Source organism: Protopterus annectens, chromosome 13.part0 (assembly GCF_019279795.1).
Source record: "Protopterus annectens isolate FY-2018-M chromosome 13.part0, PAN1.0, whole genome shotgun sequence".
Classification (NCBI taxonomy): domain Eukaryota; kingdom Metazoa; phylum Chordata; order Ceratodontiformes; family Protopteridae; genus Protopterus; species Protopterus annectens.
The window spans coordinates 240,147,355-240,164,307 of NC_056747.1; the positions used below are offsets into that span (position 1 = coordinate 240,147,355).

The following is a 16,953-nucleotide window of genomic DNA, read 5'->3' on the forward strand; positions in this document are numbered from 1 at the left end:
TGGGTAGGTGGAGGTGGCCCAACTGAGGATATTTTCTATGGTAGACGAGTTATTTCCAGGAGGTAGATAAATACAGATAATATAGATGGATTTTTTTGGGTTTAGTTGAAGCTTTGAGATAAGAAGTTCAGTCTTGGTAATGTCTAGGTTCTCAGAGGGTACTAATGTTACTTTTAGTTCAGTTTTGAATAATATTGCCACTCCTCCTCCTTTTTAGTTTTGCGGTCGAGTCTTAAGATGTTGTAACCTGGAGGAATGATTTCATTATCTGTAGTAAAGGGTTTTAACCAGGTTTCAGTTAAACAGAGAATATCAAAGGAGTGTTGTTCAAGAAGGGAGTGGAGATGGGTGATTTTGTTATTGACACTTCGTATATTAAGGTGCCCTATAAGTAGAGTATTAGCATTGGAGGTTGGTATTAGTAGGGAAGAGTTTAGTGTAACAGGTAAAGCATCAGATATAGAGGCTAAGGGTCCTGGGTTTGGGTGAATGTCCCCATCTGCCAAGATGGAGTGGTGATATTCAAGGTAGGCTTTGTTAGAGGAGTTCAGTAAGTATTTTAGTTTCCTGAGCAAGAGAGTCTGGGTTTTATTATGAGACAGCCTATGATATCTAGCTAGAAGGTAGCTAGGGTAGATGTAATATTTGAGAGTAAAGTTTAGGCTTTCAAAGTCAGAGGCTGTATGTTTGGGAGAGTAGATAAGGTGGCAGTTAAGGTGTGATTCATACCAGGTCAGGAAGTAGGGTAGAGTAAGAACAAGAGAAATACTCAGTAGAAGTGTTAGCTTTAATAGAGTTGTTTCTATTACAGAGGTCTTAGAAGATGATTTGTAAGCTTTGATGGACATGTTGTGGAGAGAAGGAAAGGAAGAATCAAAGGAATTAGACTCAGATAATATAATAAGTAAGAAAGGTTGGCAGGATAAGTTAGAGTAAGTATTTAACTTAGGGTGGGGAGGGAAGATAGGAGGGGTAAGAGTGGGAGGTATAATTGGTAGGGAGTTGCTAGTATGGTAGGAGGTCTGGATAGGTGTAGATGTAGAGGGGGTGTGGTGTGTGAGGTATAAGGCTAAGGGTACGTGGGGGTGGGTGGGAATACGGGGGTAGGGAGGGGAGCGAAGCGGGGCAGAAACAGTCAGAGAAGAGAAGCTGAACAGTACATTTTCCTAAGCTATGTAGTTTAAGTAGAAGTTGGGGAGAGTTAGGTAGAAAGATGGAAAGGAGAAGGTAAAAGACAAGAGTAAATCAGGCTCAGGGTGTGTGTAGGATGTGTACAGTTTGCAATGGGACCCTGAGAGGGGTACTAAAAAGTAAGTAAGCAGGAGTATTAGGATACAGTCAATAGGTGAAATTAAAATGTAGGAAACAAGAGAGAAAGGAGTGCAACAGCCAGGGAGGTAGAGTGGAGACAGTAAGAGAACAGGAGAGGCTAGATAAGCTGGGTGTTACAGCTATAGTAATGCTAGCGAACAAAGGGGAAATCAGGTAAACCAGGGGCAGGAGGGAGAAGCAATGATAGATGAAAGGGAGTTTTACACTGCAGAATAGGTAAGGGACAAGACAACCTTAGCTGGTTAGGAATATAGGAAGGAATATATGATTCCTATTCTATAGTGTTGCAACAAACCACAACTTAGTGTGTATTATAAAATTAACAGGCTCATATATTAGCTTAGATAATTGGAACACTGAGCTTGTATACGCATGTGATTACTGCAATCTTTGTCAAAAATAACAATTTTCTAATTTCTGTCCATAACCAGAAAATTGTTAATCATCACTACATACATTTCAACAACAATTTGAAAGAACCATAATACATATAATGGGAATGATTATGGTCCTATTACCAAATCATAAAAACATATAAAAGTTATTATCCTAACCTAAATGGTTAAATCTTAACATTGGACAGAAAATTATTATTCATTATAACATACATAAAATAACCACTGATAAGAACCTGGGTATATTCATAAATAATATGTTTTCAATAATAAACCAATTGTCTTTGCGTGACTCCAAAACCTGGTGTTCAATATGTGGTTAACCAAAAACAGTGACCAACAATTTACTATATACCACCTATGTATGGTTTGTATACAATACGTCGAATAATAGCCACAGTTTACTATAGTTACTTGGACAAGTTTAAATCACCAAACCATTCATCACACATGTTTGAATGCAATTATTTCAATAAAGCGACATCTTTATAGCCACCATATTCAAGTCCTGGTCACATTAAGTCGGTGGTCCGAAACCCACAAAAAACCAAGCGGTTGAAACCAAATGGTGTAACGACCATATGCTGTTAATTTCCAAGCAGTTCCCTTGCTCACCAATGACTTGTCGTTCATATAGGTTACCACTATATAAATGTCTGAATGAACATTCACATAAAAAGAAAAACTAAATGAAAAAACAGTACCAGCCTTAAATAGACATATATCTTTAGGTAAGATTGACCCAAGGAAATGGTTGGTCTATCAGGTTTCCTTTGGTAATGCAAACAGTACCTAACATAAATCACGCAGTTAGCCCCAAAAATTGTTGTTGTTTTAACGCCTTAACTCCATTTAGCCAAAAGAAACCACCGTAGATAACAATATTCGGTGTGGGTATAAATTAAAGTTAGTCTCAAAAATAAAAAGAAAAAACAGTACCAGCCTGAAAATAGGCATATATCTTTAAGTAGGATTGTCCCGAGGAAAATGGTAGGACTTCCAGTTTTCGTTTCGTAAAGCAAAAACGTCAAAATCATGCCAAAGGATTGTAGCTTGACATCTTATCTCCGTATGGCGGTTAAACCCAACCGTTAATGACAGTAACTAGCTTAAGTCACACAATTAGCACCAAAAATTGTTGTTGTTTAACGCCTTAACTCCGTTTAGCCAAAGAAACGGCCATAGATGACAATATCCGGTATAGGCATAAATCAGACACTTAGCCCCAAAAGTTATTAAAGATATCAAGTTCCAAGTGACTAAATAGATGAATAGTATAGGCCAAGAGCCCGTTAGCGTTGTTGATAAACCGGCTCTAACTTTACCACTTGCCTGACGTAAATGAAAAGTCCATTGTAGAAATTCACCATGTACGTTAAGAAAGGATCCAAATCCAATGTCCAAAACCATGCAGTATCTAGTGCAGGATCAGCAAGTTAGAGAACAGGGTTCGAAGTCAAAGACACTGGGACCAGGAACGGACAGCAGCCATATATGTTTGTCTACGTGTCTGTTTGTCTGTCTATCTCTGTCTTAACTGAGTACATGATCTGGTACATGGACCTTTTTCAGACATGAGTCAGAGGTAGTCGCAGTTGCAGTACATGGAATACTAACATCAAAGTGAACTTTAGAATAAGAAGGTGATATAGCATTAATAGACATAAGCCTTTAGAGAGAAGTGGACAGCAGGACATAACATGAGAGCCAGATAGCAGACAGCAGATGGTGTACACAGATGAGAAAAGACCAATTTATGGAGTAGTGCTTATATACAGACCATGAGATTTATTTGTTGAACTATGTTGTAGAAAAGAAGCTTATGAAGGGATTAGGCAAGGTTTGATGAAGTAGAGGAAAGGATATACTTGTGCAGTGGTACACTGTATGACTTGATGAGTCCATTATAACTGACCACTATAACCATGCTCCATCAGTTAAATCGAATGCTTATGTTTTACAGTGGGACTATATAAAACTATACCCCATTACTATGTCTATTTCCACAGACAACAGATCATTCACTATCACCTTATCCACAGTATTGGTGCAAGTAGTATGTAATGTCGACCATAAAAGCAGATTTCCTTGCTCTGTCCTAATAAAAAAACAGCTGCAACTAGCTTTTACATGGTCAAGCAAATATTTTAACGTGTGCTAATTTCACCTGCATTTTACCACTGTGTGACAGCAAACAGGTATAAATGTTTTTGACTCCATAATTATGATGTTCAGGAAGTATTATGCAATGGTGACAAGATGGATTTACAAAGTTGTTTTTATGTTGCTCAGAATGAAGAAATATATCGGAGGATGGTATGGGAGAAGAATTACCAGATAATAGAGCTCCATAACCAAGAACATGCTGAAGGGAAGCACACATATCGTTTGCGAATGAACCATTTTGGTGATCTAGTAAGTGTTTTTTTTTGTTATACTTTTGAAGATGTGGGGAGGTCCTCACTCATATTATGAGTTCATGGCAGTAGTTGTTTATGGATAACAGTAACCAAAAATATAAATCCTGATATCTGAAATCTAAGTTTTCATCTTTACCATAAGTTGTATGGACATTTTGCTACTGTTCTGTATATTTTGTTCATAATCTGAATTATTTTGCAGTTACTGGAATATCTACATTATGTGGGCTGCTGTCACTCTCATTAAAGTTGCTGCGCTCCAGTAGCTGTGTAGAAAGGTGAAACCATTTATTTATTCCACTGCAGACATAATATAAACAGAAATTGCTCAGCAGCACACTTTTTAACATTTTGACCAATAAGTTACATTCATTCACTTATTTGCATTACCAGGTGTTGCCATCTCTTTGTATTTATTTATTTATGAAGGTAAAAGTCACCTCACCAGCTCAAATATGCTAATAAAATAAGATAATATCCATTAATACTGAAGAATCCTGTCATCACTTGATCATGAGAATGCAATATGCAAATGTAACTTTGTATACACATGCCCTTCTGTGAGCGGAGTTCTTGCACGCTTTCCTATTAAAAGCAGACATCCGTGCCTTGTCAGATACTGACACATTCTTCAGTTTCGGGATAGAGAGGCAAGATATTGTGAACCCATCCCCTTTGAAATCATAACACTACTTGATGTGATGTATCAGAACAGCAAGATGCCCCAAGAATTGCTCTACCAAGACTAATACTCCCAAAAAATAAAGGAAGTCTGTATTTACTGGATTTTAAGTTAAATTACGATATATGTGCCAATCGAATCCTTCTAATTGTTGATCATAACCCTATAAACTTAACCTACACTCCACAAAGGATTAAAGTATAGCACGCCCATATCAAAACACATAACATAGACCCTATATCCTTACCCTTCATGGATAGATTCATTCTAAAGGACACCAACATGCATATTCTAATCAAACATAAAATCAAAACATTTCAAAATCTATTCTCCTCTTTACACCTAGAGAATACGCTTGTCCTTCCACAACTTGTCCATCTAAACCCAAATCTGCAGTTAGGCAATAAAATGTTAAACTTGAACCAGTTTCCCCAAATCAAGAACTATACTGTCTGGGACTTCTATAGACTTAAGGACAATTCATTAAGTGATATAAACCTAAGCAACAAATATACCATAATACAGAGACAAATTAAAGAACTGGTATCTTCTATTAGAGGTATCCCAGACAGAGTTGAGGAAGAAGTAAACTTTGCACAATCCCTAATGAAATTTTTGCAACTCAAAAACAAGATGCTATCAGCTTCATACAAATTAATTTCAGCTATTAAATACCAATCTTCACTTACATATGCTCAATATTGGAGGGATAAAAATTCTAATTTAACTGATGCTCAACTCACTCTTGCTTTAAATGATACTAACAAATTCTCCTTCTTCAAGAATCTTGTATACACCCAGTTATTGATTAACAATAATGCCTATTATACTCCAGAATGATTAAACAAATTCTTCCCATGCACCTCTCACCTTTGCCCTTTTTGTCCATCGCAACCGGCAGACCTTTTACATATTCTCCGGTACTACAGATATGCACATAACCTGTGGAACTCATTAAGGGTCAAACTTCAGAAAATGGCCTATGGGAAATCTACCCTATCTTGGGAGTTTGCTATATTGCACGCGAGTCCTATTGATATCCCCAAGTCTGACTTGAATATCCTCATTCCTCTATTTGCATTAGTCAAACTGTACATCACTCAAAACTGGCTTGACAGGTCAAAACTAGAGTGGAAGGGCTTTGTCAATATGGCCTCTAAACATATCATATCTCACACACTATTTATAGGTAATAAGAATAAGTGCATGAAATGTCTCAGCTTCTGGAATTTTATCCTGGAACACATTTTGAAATAAGCTATAACAAGAACACATATATCATCCTATCCCAATGCTGATTCTCGAAATCTCTTCTCCGTGAGATTCTAACAGATAGTAATCTCTGCTGATTTAATTTTTGACTGTCATTGTAATGAAGTGATCACTCACTAACTTCAATAATTATAGTACTATATGTATATAGTATGTGTAAATGAATCCTGCCATTTACCACTTACTCTAAATGTATGCCTGTATTACTCCAAACATTTAATTTAATTGTATAAATGAACATTTTCTTTAGGTACTAGAACTTTGTCATCCCAAGACTAGTAGTTAAAAGGCATTATCTTGTTAATTGATAGTTCAAGGTTAATCTGTTCATGAAGATATGTCATTTTCTATGTTTTTGCATATTAAATGTTGAAAAATAAAATAAAATAAAAGTTTGAAAAAAAAAACAAAACAGCAAGATGCCGACATTTAGCATACGTCATCACAAGAGTAGGGAAACAGAGAGCAACATGTCACAAGCCTGATCTTAAAATATAAAATCCTACTGTTTCACAATCACACACGCACATGCATTTGCATATAGATATCTGCCTGAAGTAATATTCATATATATATATATATATATATATATATATATATATATATATATACATGTATATGTATATATATATATTCTTCTGTTACCAAATGTCTTGCCTTGCAGAATGTCAGCATATAAATTCTCTGTGGTCATGTGACTAAAACTCTGCCTTATGCAATAATTACATGACCATTTTGCAAGTGTAAAAACTCATTAACAGGTTTGTTTCATTTGTTATTTTGCTTCACAAGTGCACTCCAGTAACAGGTACATCCAACACATTAATTTAAAAAATGTTGAGCATCATGAAAGAATATATTATAATATTGACTTTAATCAGTGTATGAAAATGCAAACACTAATATGTGACTCTATTTGTGTATATACTAATTCTAAGACTGCAGTATTTCAGAAAATATTCCTTTCTCCAAGGTACAGAGATCTCAGAGTTAAGCAGGAGAAGCCAGGAACATATAGGGAGCAGAGTATATTTAATTAATAATATTAAATGTTTAACAGTTTAATAAAGACTTTTAATTTTTGCTGTTTTTTTCACGCACTAATAGTCATAGTTTTGAGTGTCAAACATTTGTCATGGAAAGGAAATTTATATTTTAAACAAGCAAAAGCATAAACTTAATTTTACATTTACTGGGTTTTATTACCTTGATTACCACAGTGCACCATTAGCCACCTTTATCTTAACTGTACATTAAATTATATGCACACAGCTGTAATGGTTTTACATTTTCGCTGTCTGTCTCTCTCTTTCTCAGTCACTCTCCCTCCCCCCTTACATTTGCTATGTGTTTTGAATAGAGTGGGCAGAGTAATATATGTCCAAGTGGGAGTTTGGGCATTGTGCTCCAGAATAACGTTTTGCTTCTGTAACTGTGTGGTTTAGACAGAATTTACATATTCACATTTCTTTACTGTACTACCATGTATGCTGTGACAAAAATAAGAACATATACATTTTACTACTTTACTGGTCAGTACAAGATCACATCGTCAATCAAGTTAAAATTTTTTTTTTCTTTTCTAAACACTCCCAGAATTTTCAGGCTACATAGTAGTTGAGAAATGATCTGTATTCTAATCAGTCAAGTGAAAAAAATAACTAAAACAAAACATGCATACCTACCTGTCAAGGATTTGCTATCCAGCATAATATTCTGGGGGTCTGAGCTGATTTTCAATAGGTTACATATTTTTTATATAAAAAATACAATTAGCTGTATGCCTGTGACTCTGTGTAAACATGTACAAACTGAACTATTATTATCAGTGCAAAGCCTTATTCTTCACACACACACACACACACACACACACACACACACACACACACACACACACACACACACACACACACACACACACAGGTGTAGACCTAAATCTCAAATACATGAACATGCAAATAACACTGACTGTGATTCAGACAACCCTGGTTCTATTAGTGGCTCAGTCATTTGACATGCTGGCAGTAGAAGATAGTTGTGCCCATCCTTGGAGGGGAAGACGGAGGGATGTGTACATGGATGACGCACTGTGGTATGCTTTGCTAGGTAATGACCATGGAAACAATTGAATAGGGCTTCCTAGGGTGGGTGGGGCAGCTTGCTGTCAACAAGTTCCTGCAGAAGTGATGAATGGATTGGTGCAGTCCACTCACTGCATGTCCTACTCACAAGATGCTACTGTGGCTGCACAGAGTAGGAGGAAAAAGTAGGAAAACAGCCTTGGAGCAACAAGACATGGACTTGGGACATCTTGAGCTCCTCATTGGTCTCAAGTCTTGTTGCAGAAAGTCTGGGGGAGTCCAGGAATTGTAGATAGACTCAGCGAACAAGGAGATGCACAGGGGTCTGCTGATGGTCAGCTGTGGGTGTCAAAAACAACTAAAAAATGGAAAGAATTAGAATTTTGAAGGAAAAAACATGGATATATAATTGAATGTAGAAAGAGGAAATTAATCTGTCTGCAATATATGATAGCCCTTTGGATTTGTTACTGTCTGCTGTGTGGCTTTCACAAGATCTACTGAGTTGCTGGATCAGGGTAATATATAAGTAAGTTATCACACTTAACTCGTCTCACTGTACTTTTTAATTTCAGACCAATGCAGAGTTCAATAAGCTTATGAACAGATTTCGTCCACTGGAATCAAAGCTGCTAGATGATTCTATACATGTATTCAAAGCTTCACCTTCTTTTAAAAGTCCGGAAGAGGTAGACTGGAGACCAAAGGGTTATGTCACACCTGTGAAATTCCAGGTGAGCAGATTGTTGGTTGCAATTGCCATACTGTTATCTCATATGAAGTTTACTTGAAATATGTTTTATAACAAAGTTTTCCTAGGATCTGTTACAATGACAACAGCCATTTGGTTAAACAGCTTACATGTTTATTAGTTATGTATCTGTTTATTTATTGCATTTGTTTACTTGGATAGTCTGAATGGGTAGCGAACATATGCTTCTTCAACAGAGGCTAGAGGGAAAAGCTCCATATATACATAACATCACAGTATTTCCATTTAGCAAATTAAGTGCATTTGACAAGGTTGATTTTTATAATTAGAACACAAAGAAAAGTTATAGCAATCATTAGCAGCTAGTAGTTTAAGTACTTTTGACAGCTTTGATTATTATAATTAGATTAGAGAGCATGGGAGACTCTATATGAGGAAAAGTCATTGAAGGAGACAGAGCAACTATAAACTAGTTATATTTTATAGGTATAGTTGGTAATTAAAAAAATGAAATTCTATATGGGCAAAGAGTAAATAGAAGAAGAGACCGCTAGAAATAGAGGAAATAGATTATCAGATGATTAACCTGTAGAGACACAAGTGCAGAGTCATTGGCCCAAAAGATATTGCTTTAATTGCAGTTTTTTGTTAGGACTTTGAGTTATGTAATACTCTAAGAGTGAAAGGGATGGAATTCCAAACATTGGCAAGACAGGAGGAGTATAAATGTCACTGGAGGAGGGTGAAAGTGGAAAACAAGGTGAAGGTACTTCTAAGACCAAGCTCACCATAATCTGTAGATTGTAGTCCATGTGCATTAATATGGCTCATGTTTATTAGCACCGACTAAAATATTTCAGAATTAATGATGACATTTTTGGTAGACAGTGGTGAGGTATGAGATGTACATTTGTCTACAGATAAAGAGTCAGAGTTTCTTCAGCCAAATATATTTTATACAAAAAAAAACATACTTGCATGCATCAAGCAGTCTAAAGCAGCATAAAGGGGATCATACTGGTTTTCACACCCACGAAGTTAACAATAAAATATAGTTTATATGACAGATGTATTTTTTTAAAACAAACAAAAATGTACTTGCATGCATCAAGCAGTCCTCAGAGGCATACAGATTTAACAGTAACATTTAATTATTACTGTTAGTAACAAGGGAGGAAGTTCTGGATACTTAGAGGTACAAATGCAAGTGCTCAAAATATATGCCAACTGAACTCAAATGTTCATTTCAGTTATCAAACATTGCTAACTTGGACATATAAATGAGAAACAGAACAAACGCAGTAATCACTTTAACTTGCCAGAATAATTTATAGTTTATAAAACATGAGGAATACTAATACAACTCAAGTATCCTACAATTGCATTACATTAGATTTTGCTTGGTGGCAGAAGGAAAGATAAAGCTATCAAGTCCATTAAATGTGTCTAACATTGTACTATACTCCATTTTTCTAACTGTTCCATGTCCTTTCAAATGTCTCTGTGAGTTCCCTATATACCACCAGATCTGGTAGTCCATTCTGCTGGTTCGTATCCTTATTAAATACATATTTTTGGAGAGCCACTGAGTAGTTAGTCTGTATGGTATTTTGCCTCTGCTTGTGCTTCTGTACTTATTGCTCAGGATGATCCCTGCACATCTCCCCGAAATGACTATGTATGCACATATTGTGCTTCCTTCCATCTGCTCTTGTCTGTGGTGAGAAGATTTCCAGTCCTTTGACTTTCTGGTTATGTTTTCCTTCTCCATCTTATGTTCCTTTCTAGTGGCTCTCCTTTCATTTCTTTTCAGAAATCTGATGACCCTATCCTTTTGTGACCTCCAAAACTATACAAAGTATTCAGAGTTTAGGCTGAGCAGGGCCCTGTACAGTGGGGGTAATTCATTTTTACTTCTGGAAGGTATCCCCTGAGGATATGCCCCAACATTCTGTTAACTGTTGGCACTGCCCTTTCATGCTGTTCTTGGTGGTCCATTTCAGGTCTCTTTAAAACCTCAGGATACCATTCTTGCATTGCTGCTGTCATTCCCCCCCCCCCCGATGATACTTCACACTTGTGTTGTTGCCTAAATGTGGTACTTTGTATTGGTCTGTACTGAACCTTAGTCACCACCTATCTTTCCACTTGATCAGCCTTTCCAAATCCTTCCTTAGTTCATTTTCCTATTCCCCACTACTGCATTTATCTTTGTATCTCAGTGAAGTGGTTGCTTCTGTTCTCTGCTTCCTCAGATATGTCTGAGACAAACACTCTGAAGAGTACTGGACTCAGGAATAATCCCTGCTGTACTCCACTAGTCCCTGCCCTAATTCCTGACATTGTTCCTTTCACAGAACCCTCTATGTATTACCAATCAACTTTGCAGCAGTCAAGTTACTCATTGTTAGTCCTACCCCCAACCCCTCCAGTTTTCATAACAGCTATGGGTATAGACCTGAATCAGTTAACCACAGCTAGTGGTACTGCCTGTCATGCTAGCTGAAACAAGTTTTACTAACCTCCCCTTCTGGCCATAAACTTGTATTGGTTGCTGTCATGGAGATTTTAATATTCTAGGAAACCAACCAAGCTCTCACTTAAAATTATCTCAGTGACTTTCCCTGTCACTGCTGATAAGCTAATAGGCCATTAGTTCCTCAAATTTGTCTTGTTACCCATTAACAATGGTACAAATTTTATTTGCTGTTGTGCAGTTCTGAAACACTTTTGTATTGGCTAATATTCTGCTAAAGAACTACAAAAAGGTATCTGCCATTACACTTACTGATTCTGATTTCTAATACTGTAAAGGGCAGCCCATCTGTTCCATACTAACAGCAGCCAGCTCACTGTCCATCTCATTCCTGTTTATGTTATGATGTTTTCCACTATTCTGTCAGTCTTTCCAGCCTCTCTTACAGAATGCCACCATGTGGAAGCAAAGTCTTTGGTCAGTACTTCTGTCCCCCCAAGTCTTGTGCAATCTCCATCCCATTGTTCAGACTAATCAGGTGTGCCCTCCTGCCACCATTCTGTTATGTACCTAAAGCCCTTGTTTCCCTTCCTGATCATGGCTATCAACTACCTTTCAAATTGCACCTTTGGTTTTGTCACCACCTTTGTCATCCTATTACTAGCCTTCTTATACTGTGCTTATTCCATCTCCCAGCACCCTCCTGTCCATCTCTTCTGTGCCTGTTTTTTGTCCTAATTGCTAATTAGTTCAAGAAGATTGCCTTCATCTGAAAATAACTGGAAACTCTTCAATTTTGATAATTCCTGCATAGAGAGAGGACACAAAAGGTCTTGGGTTTAGCACTCTGGATGAAGATGCAGTAGATGTTTAGGTTCTGGGTCTTTTGCTGTTCTTGGGCCTTAAAGCATGTGCAGTCTCCTAGATTTCAGTTAATATGCCTGAAGTTTTGAGGTAGATAGTAAGGTGTCCATAGCTGCAGAACTATTACTCAAACCTGAGGTTTTTGATGCTCCTAGTTGTATAGTGATATAGTGTTGTAAACCCTCCCTGGTCATAGGCAAACATGGTGTGCTGTAGGTGAGCTTCACATTTAGTACAAGGTGGTGATAGTTCATGTTTCCTTTTGTCTAGCGTGTTGCTAGCTCTGGTAGTGGAATTCTTTCAGGAGAGGACTTTCTGCAGTTTACGTAGATGACCCATCCTGGAACCATGAGATTGCCCAGGCCAAGAATGCTACCAGGGAGTGCTCCAGTGGCACTACCAGGAACCTGATACTTTCCACAGAGAGCATCTTGCCCTCATCAGCAGTTGTTGATGGTGTACACCCCTTACTGTTATGAAGAAATAAATTACATGTACTTTATTGGCAGCTTTGGATGAACTACATTAACATGTATAATAGCATCATACCATAAAATCCAGACAGGTGTAGTACAGTTTAAATAGAAGATTATTTATGAGAAAATATGAAATATTAACCACCTAAAATGTTAAGTCACTATGTACAATCTATGCAGAAGTGCAAGTCATCTGAATAATTCTACAGTAAAGAGATCTTTTAGTCATGCAGAATTTGCTTTTTAAATACTTCACCTACAAATGCAGTGCCTGCTACCCCCTGAAGAATAAATTACCTATGTTGCATTAAAAAAATGGTGTGTTGATAATATTGTTTTAACTTTTCCTGAACTAGATCAGCTATGCAATATGGGATGGCTGTCTGGTAAACATCAACAGTCTCATAGTTAATAGGCATACAATCCAGAAAACATTTAAGGGACCTCACCCAGAATCCCAAGCTCCAAAGCACTGTCTGATTAAATGACTTGCTCAATGTCAAACAGCAGATAAATTAAGGTGGAAAGATTCAAACTCTGTACCCTTTCCACAGAAAACAGCCCATTAACAAGTTGGAGCTTTAGTCCTCTTCACTCACAGTAACAGTTTTTAACTAAATGCAGAAATCTTTACAATCTGAACTTGCAGAGAAGACTCACAGTAATCTACAACAATAACTACATAATGGATGCTATAGATCAGACTGTTCTAATTATCACTTCAAATAATGAAGACTATATGACTTCACTAACATCAACCCCTTTGCAGTTAATGGAGGCTGTAAAGAAGGTACTGCAAAATATAATACTAAAATGCAACATAGTTAAACTGTATTACACAATCCAGGCCTATTAATGAATTCATTCATTTTTTAGTGCAATGAATAAAGCAAAACAAGTATAGACAATATAAATGCTGTAGCAGCTTTTGTTCAACAACCCACAAGTCAATTTTACTGCACATGGCATACTGTTTCTTTTGGGGAGGGGTCTTAAATTTCATTTTGACCTCACTATATCTTTGTCATCAAGAATAGCTATCCCTTCTGACATCAGTCTTCAGTCAACACAGGTCTGACCTACTTGAATGGCTAATAATGCTATATTGTTACAGCATACACCTGGAGAGTCAACAGAGTCAGATCATGGACAAATGGGACACTATGCTGGGTAATGAATCAGGCTTCTGCCAGCCATACCAATAGTCCCATTACTTGTCTGTTTCTCCCCAGTTAACATAAACTCTGTTCACACTAGTCAGCATACATAATTGTTCTTTTTTTACTACAGAAATTTGTATTTTATTTAAAACTATTATTTCAAATTTTATAGAAAAAATATACATTTTCTAAACAAAACAGTCATACATTGAAAACAGACTTAGCATGACAGACAGCAAACTTCTCTTCCTTTAAAATTCATACTTAATGGAAAAGCATCTGAAAACCCATTTAACTACAAGAGACATTCTAGGATTAATGCTGAAAGACCGCATAGTAAAGCACTAATTAGCACATGTAAAGGATGCAAGAATTCAAAAGACAAATGTTTAACACATTTGCTAACAGCCTGGACAGCCCATTGAAAATATGTTCCGCTTTCAGGAGCAGCTCAAGAGTACTTTCTGGTGAAGTAACTTAACAGACTGGCACAAAAAACAAGTGAAGACTGAGGATATCAAGCAGTGTACTACAGGAAACAGCTGTTTCACAGTTCATAAGCTTACACATCTGCACTAAGTGCGAGACAAACTGTTGTAGTCCAAACACAGTGCATTTCACACCTGTGTGCCTGCAAAAAGACAAGCTAAATTAAAATGCATTCATAGTTAAAATATTAACAATTAAACTCAGACTTCATGCTGTCCAGTTTATTGACAGCTAAATAAATAATTGCTTAGTTTAATTGGTAGGCTACACACTCAAGTGCGCTAGCCGAATTAAAGCATTTACTGTGTTTCTGTACCTAATTTCTGCTACTTTGTAAAAAAAAAAAAAAAAAAAAATTCCTTGTTTCCCGCCTTTACTGAACTAGAATAGTCCAGTCTTCAGGTATTGCTGATCTCTGGGCTGTGTCATAGTTCCTGTGTTGCCCATATCCTTATTTGGATAGGAGGAAGCTTCTTTGTTCACCAGTGAGAGTGGGGAGCTCTGAGCAGCCTATCTGTCCCTTGAGGAGTGGTTCCAGCCCAGTGACCTGTAGCTTATGGGCCGTTTTGGGCCATTTCCTATCTCTTTCTAACCCCCTGCTTTAAAGCCAGCTTTAGCGCACTTTTGCGCTTGTAATTTAAAGTTTGTCCTGTTTTTTGCATTTACCTGTTGAGGCTACACACTCAAGTACGCTAGCCTGTGTCACATATTTACTGCATTTTCCTGCTATTTGTTGAAAAAATGAAAAACAAAAAAAATTATTATCCTTGTTTCCCGTCTTTCCTAACCTAGAGTACTCCAAATACAGGCTTTGCTGTATTCTGGACTTTTGGAAAGTTCCTGTGTTGCCATTTTCTTTCTTGGATTAAGGGAGGCTTCTTTGTTCACCAGTGGCAGTGGGGAGCTTAGAGCAGCCTATCTATCCCTGGAGGAGTGTTCCCAGCACAAGAATCTGGTAGTCTACTGGCCATTTTGGGCCAATTTCTAGCTCTTTCAAATCCCCCTGTATAAAACCCGCTTTGGCAAGGTTTTTGCGCTTGTTACTACTCAGCCAAGCTCCTCGTGGTCCTGCAGAGTGGTACTAGCAGCAGAGAGGCTAAAAGAGTGACTGCTAACCTGATAAGTGTTTTTTCCTGCTACTACCTGGGCGACTGTCCGATCTAGCTAAACTGCAAATATTTCTGCTTCTTGAACTGTTTTAAACTGCTTAAAGTTGTTTTTGCACCTGCACTTTTTAAGTTTGTCCTGTTTGTTGCATTTACCTGTTGAGGCTACACACTCAAGTGTGCTAGCCTGTGTTACATATTTACTGCATTTTCCTGCTATTTGTTGAAAAAAACAAAAACAAAACAAAAAAAAATTATCCTTGTTTCCCGTCTTTCCTGACCTAGAGTAGTCCAAATACAGGCTTTGCTGTATTCTGGACTTTTGGAAAGTTCCTGTGTTGTCCATTTCCTTTCTTGGATAGAGGGAGGTTTCTTTGTTCACCAGTGGCAGTGGGGAACTTAGAGCAGCCTATCTATCCCTGGAGGAGTGTTCCCAGCACAAGAATCTGGTAGTCTATTGGCCATTTTGGGCCAATTTCTAGCTCTTTCAAATCCCCCTGTATAAAACCCGCTTTGGCAAGGTTTTTGCTCTTGTTACTACTCAGCCAAGCTCCTCGTGGTCCTGCAGAGTGGTGCTAGCAGCAGAGAGGCTAAAAGAGTGACTGCTAACCTGATAAAAGTGTTTTTTCCTGCTACTACCTGGGCGACTGTCCGATCTAGCTAAACTGCAAATATTTCTGCTTCTTGAACTGTTTTAAACTGTCTAAAGTTGTTTTTGCACCTGCACTTTTAAAGTTTGTCCTGTTTGTTGCATTTACTTGTTGAGGCTACACACTCAAGTGCGCTAGCCTGTGTTACATATTTATTGCAATTTCCTGCTGTTTGTTGCAAAAAAGAAAAAAAAATTATTATCCTTGTTTCCCGTCTTTCCTGACCTAGAGTAGTCCAAATACAGGCTTTGCTGTATTCTGGACTTTTGGAAAGTTCCTGTGTTGCCATTTCCTTTCTTGGATAGAGGGAGGCTTCTTTGTTCACCAGTGGCAGTGGGGAGCTTGGAGCAGGCTATCTGTCCCTGGAGGAGTGTTCCCAGCACAGGAATCTGGTAGTCTGTTGGCTGTTTTGGGCCAATTTCTAGCTCTTTCAAGTCCGCCTGTATAAAACCCGCTGTAGCACGGCTTTGCGTGATTTTGTGCATAGCGCTTCATCGAGCAGCGCCGCTTATTTGGGTTTGAGCCTTGGAACTGATCTAGTTCTCATAATAAACACCCTATTCCTATGCTAAAGCCTAGCACTTGCTCACTAAAGCAATTATATAAGTCAGCACTAAAAAATTAAAAGCACTACACCCTCACAAACTCCCTTGAGTAACTTGTTCCCCATTGGCCCTTTTTTTCAATTATAAAGGAATTCCCAATACTATTCTAGCATGTCCAAAGGTCAGTTGTCAATCTCCTCTCCGGTCCAGCTGGTGAACCTGGGAATCTTGAGGCAATATTACAACTGCCTAATGTACACAGACAACCCTCTCCTCCTCCCAACAAATTCCAA

General features: G+C 37.7%; 1 protein-coding gene across 1 annotated transcript in view; it reads left to right on the plus strand.

Moving 5' to 3' along the window:
* Positions 1–16,953, plus strand: part of LOC122787200 (procathepsin L-like) — a 282,706-nt gene that overhangs the window by 100,995 nt on the left and 164,758 nt on the right. The window contains exons 3-4 of the mRNA XM_044053790.1: positions 4,020–4,142; positions 8,758–8,916. Coding sequence (XP_043909725.1) covers positions 4,020–4,142; positions 8,758–8,916 — 282 coding nt within the window. The remainder of the gene's footprint in view (positions 1–4,019; positions 4,143–8,757; positions 8,917–16,953) is intronic.